This window comes from Otolemur garnettii, unplaced genomic scaffold, assembly GCF_000181295.1.
Source record: "Otolemur garnettii isolate 467f Iridium unplaced genomic scaffold, OtoGar3 scaffold00292, whole genome shotgun sequence".
Lineage (NCBI taxonomy): Eukaryota > Metazoa > Chordata > Mammalia > Primates > Galagidae > Otolemur > Otolemur garnettii.
This window is the reverse complement of record NW_003852687.1, coordinates 263,007-271,131: the sequence shown is the minus strand read 5'-3', so window position 1 is coordinate 271,131 and position 8,125 is coordinate 263,007. Positions and strand designations below refer to the sequence as shown.

The window sequence follows — 8,125 nt, the reverse complement described above, 5'->3', positions numbered from 1 at the left end:
GAACCAGGCTTTGGAGCTCAGTAGCCCAGGGTCCCCATCGCAGTAGCACCCCTCAGCCACTGCACTCCCTGTGTGCCTTCCCACACAGAGAAGCTGGTAGCCATCTTAGGGCCCATGCAGGTATTCGAGAGGGCTGCTGCTCCTGCAGAGTTGGCTGCTGTCCACCGGTCATTTGGTGGCTGTCATTGACCTCCTCATATCATTACTGTCCATTACCTTGGAAAGACCAGCCAGGTCTAGCTGCAGGGCCATGTGGTTGACAAAGTCTGGCCCAGGCTCTTCCCTGTACTCTGGTGGCCTGGGGTAATGACTAGACCTTTGCAGTACTTCCCAGGATCACTGAGGACTCAGGCTGACAGTGAAGGACAACTCAGCACAGGGCCTGGGACTCAGCAAAGTCTCAGTAGTTCTTGCTGCTCATTGATGACAGCGAAGACAATTGAGTTGTGTGGTGGAGCATTTGGACCCCAAGTTTTGTCTCCAGCAGGCAGTTGAAAAGCCAGGACTAGAAGTTGGCTCCATCTGACCCCATTCTCCCAGCTTGCAAGAAATGGGCCTAAAGGAAAGCCAGAGCATGCAAGAGCCAGGCCTTAGGTAGGGAAGTGGGTGGACGTGCCAGACACAAGACTCAGAGTAGCCTCCACAGGGAACAGCTGAGCACCTGTGCCTGTCAAGTGCTGTGGAGTGAGAGGGTTACAGAAATCCAGGTTGAAAGAGCAAGAGAAGCCACAAGTGTGTGGTCCAGCACACAGGCAGAGCAACCAGCTGGAGAATGGTGCTGCCACCCACAGGGAGTCCCGGAAGTGAGGCCAGAGCAGCAGCCCTGCCAAGAGCCCTCCGGGGGGTGGTCAGGGATTAGTGTCAGCCAGCAGTTCAGCTTAGGAAGAATGAGTGGGCAGCGGTTACCCAAAGGCCTGGACTCATGTCTCTATCAGGATAACTCTGGGCAAATAGTTCTCTAAGCTGTTCCTCTCCTTATTTATGAGATGAGGCTACTGTACTTCTGGTGTTAACAACAGTCTCAGGGGCTGAGACCTTGTGAGCTGTGAATTGTGACTCAATGTCCTTGTGGCTGTGGCTTATAGGAAAGTACAACAAGTGGGACAAGGTGGATCCTGCAGAGCTGTTCAGCCAAGCTCCAACAGAGAAGAAGGAGGCTAACCCCAAGCTGAACATGGTGAAGTTCTTGCAGGTGTGTAGGCCCCTCTGGGCATGAGCGCACCAGGACCCCCACCCCCCACCCGACTCCTCATGTAGGGGTCAGCAGCAGATATTCTTGGCCGCTGTTACGTGAGTCTTTATCTCCCCCATTCTGGGCAGGGAGGCCTTCACTGGTAGTCCTGGGCAGCCTCTTGCCCTCTCTGAGCACCCCTGCTGGCCCACAAGGCCTCTGCCTGGCTGTCCTCACAACCCTGTTGTGGCACCTGAGGTCCCCAGAGAGCAAGTTCTCATCCTGTGAAATACACTTTCCCCCCAGTTTAAAACAAATGCACACATATTATGGAAGATTGGAAAATATGGATAAGTAGAAATAAAAAGTTACTCATAATCACACTACCCAAGATCACCACTTTTAACATTCAGGTTATTTCATTTTAAACCTTTTTCTGTGCAATTTTGGGAGATTAAGATCAAATTGGAATTATATATATATGTATCTTTTTAGTCCAACAAACAGCAGTTCTGAACTAAAGTCTTTTAGTCCAGAGAGCTTCAGAGGCAGCCTCTCTGCAGCAGCTTCCTGCCCAGCCCGGGCAAGCGTCCTCCTGAGGCTTGGGCACCTGGACACAGGCACTGCCTCAGGTCCATGAAGGGAGCGCCAGGGGCCAGTGGCGCAGGGCCAGGCCCACACCAGGTGCTCACAAACATGTGCTATGTGGCAGGTGGAGGGCAGAGGCTGCGACTACATCGTGCTGTGGCTGGACTGTGACAAGGAAGGGGAGAACATTTGCTTTGAGGTGAGCACGCAGCCCACTTGAGTCCTCGCTTTTGGCCTTTTTGCCTATAGCCCCAGTCACAATCTTCCTGGGGCCAAAGGAGGGAATAAACTATATTGGTTTAGGAACACCTTTCACCCCCTTTATTTTGAAATTCTGTGGACACTTCAAAATGCATAGACGATGCAGGGTGACCAAGGGTGGGGATGCGCGGTTTGAGTGAGCATAGAAAGGCCAGAATTTCTAGGTAGGGCAAATTTCAGAATGGGGCTGTCTTGAGGAGGGCAGGGTTGAGTGCCTGGTCTCGGTGCTGAGTTGCTTTGCAGGCCTCATATTTCTTACCTCCTGCCTTCTTGTGTCCTCTGCCCTCCCTTGATGGCTCCACCTCCCCACCAACCCCAGCACCCCTTCCTATAGGGAAGCAGGTGTCAGCTCCCTGTGCCCCATACCTTGTGCTTGCCTTGGTCATGACAGCTGGTCTCATCTGTGCCCCTGAAGCCACAGCTACCTGCGGGTCACCCCCTTGCCTCTGTACCCCCAGCTGTCCCTCAGGGCCCAGGAGATACTGCAGTGAGACAGGAGCATGAGCGCCTGGCCTTGCAGTGCGGCAGCTTCCACAGATGTGATCACGCTCTGCCCCTTCTCTACAGGGTTGGTCCTCCCCAGAGGGCTACGCATCTTGGGGATGAGAATGGTGGCAACTCAACTTCTGGAAAAGGGGGGAGGTGGAAGAGGGTCAGCAGGGGCAGGAGACGGCATTGCACACACAAGCAGGCCGGCCTGGAAGGAGCCAGACAGCACAGTGGGGTGTGGAGTAGGCAGCAGAGATCTGGGAGGTGGTCACGGACAGTTGCCACTGCCACCCCCAGGTCCTCGATACTGTCCTGCCGGTCATGAACAAGGCCCACGGTGGCGAGAAGACCGTGTTCCGGGCCCGGTTCAGCTCCATCACTGACACAGACATCTGCAATGCCATGGCCCACCTGGGTGAGCCTGACCACAACGAGGCGCTCTCAGTGGACGCCCGCCAGGAGCTGGACCTGCGCATCGGCTGTGCTTTCACCAGGTGCTGCCATGCAGGAGTCCCTCGGCCAGAGCCCAGCCTTTGCCAGTTCTCATCTGTGGTCCCCTGGCCTCTGGGATCCCAGATGAGCAATAAGCAATTTCATCACTTTAAAATTCTGAGGAGAGACAGAGATCACTCAGGCCACTGCAGGGTAAACAGTGTCTGTGCACTCTGGGGGCCTGAGGACAGAATAGGAGCCCACTGGCCTGAGATAGCAGGGACTTTGGTCCCCTCTCACTTGCTCCATCCCGGGGGTGCACACCTGACTCCTCTGGGAAAGCCACACGCTCTGCCTCTCCCACTGTGTTCTGAGTGGGAGCCACCACCTCCCTTGCACTCCCCAGGCCTAGCTGGCTCACACCGTGTCTCTAGTGTCTTGAGTGAGGTTGTGACTGAAGTGTCTTTCTCTCCCCACCTCCCCCCGCACCCACCACCTGCTGCAGGTTTCAGACTAAATATTTCCAGGGGAAGTACGGCGACTTAGACAGCTCTCTCATCTCCTTTGGGCCGTGTCAGACTCCTACCCTGGGATTCTGCGTGGAGAGACATGATAAAATCCAGTCCTTCAAACCAGAGACCTACTGGGTGCTGCAGGCCAAGGTTCCTTGCCCTGCTCTCTTCATGCTGGGGCTTCCCGGGCTGGGCTGTGGATTCTGGCAGTGTGCTGGTAGCGTTGTCCTGCAGGCCCCAGGCTGAGGGCAGAAGTGTGGGCAGCTATTCCCAAAGCTGGGCCTGTGTGTGTTGAATTTGGATAAGTGGGAACAAACTCAGCTCTGGCAGTGTGGGGTGAGAGGGTCCTTAGAGAGCCCGTGGCTGCTGTGGTCGGGTCCCAGCACTGGACTGAGGCACTTGGCTTCCAAACAGTTTAGAATCCTTTATTTAAATAGAAGCCTCCACAGAAGGTCAGCGTAAGATACACAGGATATAAAGCATAACACAGAGCCATTGTGTTCAACGTGGGGCTGGGGACCCGGGGGACCTACCTAGTGCTGCCCAAGAGTTGGGGGAGGATGGGAGTGGTATGAGCAGGAGATCAGATGTGTCAGCCTCAGCTGAACAGGCACAGCTGTGAGACACTAGACCAGGACCAGCGTCACCTGTCCCTGTGCCCTGCCAAGAGTGGGGGGCTCGCCTGGGTGCTGCTTATGTGTTCACCTCTCATTCTTCCTACAGGTTAACACTGACAAAGACAGATCTCTCCTTTTAGACTGGGACCGAGTGAGAGTGTTCGACCGAGAGATTGCACAGATGTTTTTGAACTTGACAAAGCTAGAGAAGGAAGCCCAGGTGTGCCTGCTGTCCCACACCTATCACCTTTGCCTTGGGGCTGGGCCTTGGAGGCCTCTGGCTAGAGGAATAGCCTATGACCAGGACCACGTCTTTCTCCCCCTTTCTGAAACACAGATATATGCTCACCCATATGCTCTGTCCCCCTTTCTGAAACACAGACATGTTTTTGGAAAGAGGAGTACTTACCCATACTCTCTTCCTGCCCATTTCTGCCCAGTACAGTTGCTGCAGTGTGCTGTGTGCCTGCTCTGCACCAGGCCCCGTTCATATGACCCCACGGGCATTGCCTCCATTTCACACAGAGATATCTAAAACAAACAGTTGTGAGGGGCCTGTGTCCACATTAATGCTTTGCCCCAGGTTGCACAGCCAACAGCAGAGAGGTCCCAGATACTGACCTTTCCTGTCTTTATGGCATTGTGTTTCGTACTGAGGGTTTGTATGAATTTGAAGGACAGTATTGCTTGGCTGTTAGGAGGAGGGAGACTGGCTGCATGGGGTAGGGGCACAACTGTGGCCGCTGCATCAAGGGCCCAAGAGCCCCATGAAGGGCTCCCAGAGATACCGAGCTTCAGCATGGCCTCTTTTGGGCTCCTCCTCCTCCTTGTCCTTCTCCAGCCTTTCTCCAGTGCCTACTTGCCAGTCAAGCAGTTGTGTCAGGCTTCTGGAACTTGTAAAGCTGCTCCCTACTGTTAGCGTCCGTCAGATTCCTGCAGAGACGCAGACCCCGCCCCCCCCCCAGTCTCCACCTCCTGACCTCACTCACAGGGCCCCATCCTCCACCACTGACCAGACACACACAGTGGCCTCAGTGCTCCCACGCCATCGGTCTGGAATGTACACGGCAGTGGCCCAGCCAGTATGTGGGATTGGCAGGGGCAAGGGCCTGGGGTTGAGTTGTTTGGATTGTTCTTGCCATAGGCAAAACAAAGAGCTGTCTCTCCTGACCAGTGTTCAGTCCAGAGGTGGAGGGTGGGAGTTTGCCAGTCACACACAGCCCACAGATGCTCACACTTACCCTACATGGTGTTTACAGAAATTTCAAAATAGTTACCAACACTCAAAAATTGAGAGAGTTCACCAAGAGTCCTAAGAGTCATAAGACTCTCAGCTTATCTTTAACAATTGGAAGGCAGCAGTACTAGCAGACCTGGACAGTGGCCCTGCCCCTCGCAGCAAGGAACAGGTGCTGCCTGAGCTGGCCCCACTCGCCAGCCCTGGCGCCCTGCTGCTACTTCTGTGGGATTTGCATCTGCAGCCCCTTCTCCTGGCTCTCCTCATTCTTCCAGGTTTTCTCTTTCCCTAGAATATTCTCCAGAAAAGAAGTTTTTCCTTTTTAAAAACATAAAGAAGGTCTTGCTCTGTCTTCCGGACTGTAATGCCATGGCACGATCATAGGCCACAGCAGCCTTAAACTCCTGGGCTCAAGTGATCCTCCTGCCCCGGCCTCCAGAGTAGCCACACCCAATATTGTTATCTTGAGAGGGGGTCTTGCATTGTTGCCCAGGCTGTTCTCAAACTCTTGGCCTCAAACAATCCTTTTAAGCAACTGAGATTGCAAGCACAAACTACCTAACCTGGCTAGAACAGAACTTTCATTCCTCGTCCCTTCCTGGTTCTAAAATACTAAATCAAGTCTGTAGAGTGCTGGGGAGAGCAAGTTAGAGAAGCGGGCCAACTGGATAGACTCAGACCCTTTGTCCACACATCTGTTTCCTCTGTGGTGGCATCTTCTTCCTCTCAGAAATCCCTGTGTGGGTCCCATCTTCCAGGTGGAGGCCACAAGCAGGAAAGAAAAGGCCAAACAGCGGCCCCTGGCCCTGAACACCGTGGAAATGCTGCGTGTGGCCAGCTCTTCTCTGGGTACGTGGAGACATTTCTCTAAAGCTCCAAAGGCTCCTTGAGGTAGGCTCATGGGGCCCTGTTCTGTCCTGCTGTGGGAAGTACCCAGGGGCGCTGGGTGGTGACTGTGCTGTCACCTGTGCTGTCACCTGTGCTGAGCACATCCCCCCCAGGCAGGAATGCCTGAAGGCTGAGAGGGGATCTGAGTCTCCCAAGACTTCATTTCTCTTTACACTTTGGAGTAGAAGCAATAAAAACAGGAGAGAGGATCCTGTTTCAAAGCATTGTGGTTAATACTCACAGCTTCTCTGAATTTCTGTGGGGAAAACAGTTTTGCACTGTGCAGTGTCAGGGTGGCTCGTGGGGGACAGAACACATACATGTAAGGCCACCCTCAAAGAGGGGCCCATCAGAGCCATTAAACCTGGAGTCCCAACTCCACAGCAAACTCTGGTCCAATCTCAGCTCAGCCACTTTCTTCCTTGCCCTGAGCTTTAGCTTCCTGGTAAGAAAACGGAGTGATGATATCACATTGCTTTAAGTTGCTGTAAGGATGAAATGGTGCAAAATAGCACATTTCCACAATTGCAGTGGTGATGGTGCCGCTCCCTGACAGGGCCATTGCACTGTTAGCATCTTTGAGCAGCTTTTGCTGGTGCAGGGAGAGCCCTGGCCAGGGGTCGCCTCTGGGACAGGAGTGAGCATCGCCTCACTGAGCCTTGTTCCTCAGTAGTAAGACGGGACAAGGCTGGAAAGCTGGCATGCTCTGACCGTGGCCAGCCACTAGGCATTGGTGGCCCTCCTATGGGAAACTGTGGTCAGTGTCCATTCAGAATGGTGGCTCTAGGGCCCTCAGAGGGCAGCGATGCTATGGAGGGATGGCCAGCCAAGCATCAGCCTCTGGTGGTTGGGGAGTAGTAGGCTCTGCCTTCCCTCAGTGGCCCTGGGATGCCATGAGGACAGGTGCACACAGGAGCTCAGGACTGAGGGCCTGTGCTGACTGTGCCATACAGCTCCGTGACTAGACAGTGGGGAGTGATGCTCTGAAGGCCATGTCCCATCACCAAGCACTGTGAGGGTGTGGGATGTGTAGGGTGAGTGGCATTTCCTTTAAGCCCCCATCTGGGGCCCACCCTCACAGTGCAGGACTCAGCCTCAGACAAGGCTGCATGGCACAGGTCACCCACCCAGCTGACAGCTGTGCTCTCCAGCCATGCCTGCCCAGGGAATCCTCACCCTCGAGGCAGTGCCAGCCCCACGTTCCAGGCCAGCTGAGCCTCCATCTCTCACAGGCATGGGGCCACAGCATGCCATGCAGACGGCCGAGCGGCTCTACACTCAAGGCTACATCAGCTACCCGCGGACAGAGACGACCCACTACCCTGAGAACTTTGACCTGAAGGGCTCTCTGCGGCAGCAAGCCAACCACCCGTACTGGGCCGACTCGGTGAGTGGGGTCAGGCCGGCCCTGTGGCAGAAGGAGCACCCCACACGAGCCTGTTGCTGACACCTTGGGACAATTGTGGGCACTTTGGCCAAGCCCAGACTTGGATTATGCCCTGTCCTCTCCCCCTCAGGTGAAGCGGCTATTAGCGGAAGGTATCAATCGACCAAGGAAAGGCCACGATGCGGGTGATCACCCCCCAATCACTCCCATGAGGTCGGCCACGGAGGCCGAATTAGGTATCTCACACACACCCTCAAGCCTCCCAGGGAGGGGTGAGAAGCTGGCAGTGTGGGTGCACCTTCCCACCCCACCTGCTCCCAGCTGTGCTGAGAGGGTCACTTGAAGCTGAAATCCAGTGCTCCTCCAGACCAGGGTGAACAGATAGCAGCAGGTGCAGGTGGCCGGTCAGAGGAGGCGATGGGGCAGGTGGCTGTGGAGAGCGTAGGGTAAGACCAAGGCAGAGAGTGATAGGTCTCCACAGTGGGGTATGTCCTGCCTAACCTGGCCCAAGGCAGTACTGTGGCCCGGGTGCAGGGAGCAGGT

General features: G+C 55.0%; 1 protein-coding gene across 2 annotated transcripts in view; it reads left to right on the top strand.

The window, feature by feature from the left end:
• TOP3B (DNA topoisomerase III beta) overlaps positions 1 to 8,125 on the top strand; it is a 28,303-nt gene that overhangs the window by 11,051 nt on the left and 9,127 nt on the right. For both annotated transcript variants that reach the window (XM_003803282.3, XM_023508928.1), the window contains 8 exons: positions 1,086 to 1,192; positions 1,884 to 1,958; positions 2,807 to 3,003; positions 3,447 to 3,603; positions 4,177 to 4,290; positions 6,066 to 6,156; positions 7,428 to 7,582; positions 7,713 to 7,818. In XM_003803282.3, the coding sequence (XP_003803330.1) occupies positions 1,086 to 1,192; positions 1,884 to 1,958; positions 2,807 to 3,003; positions 3,447 to 3,603; positions 4,177 to 4,290; positions 6,066 to 6,156; positions 7,428 to 7,582; positions 7,713 to 7,818 (1,002 nt within the window). The remainder of the gene's footprint in view (positions 1 to 1,085; positions 1,193 to 1,883; positions 1,959 to 2,806; positions 3,004 to 3,446; positions 3,604 to 4,176; positions 4,291 to 6,065; positions 6,157 to 7,427; positions 7,583 to 7,712; positions 7,819 to 8,125) is intronic.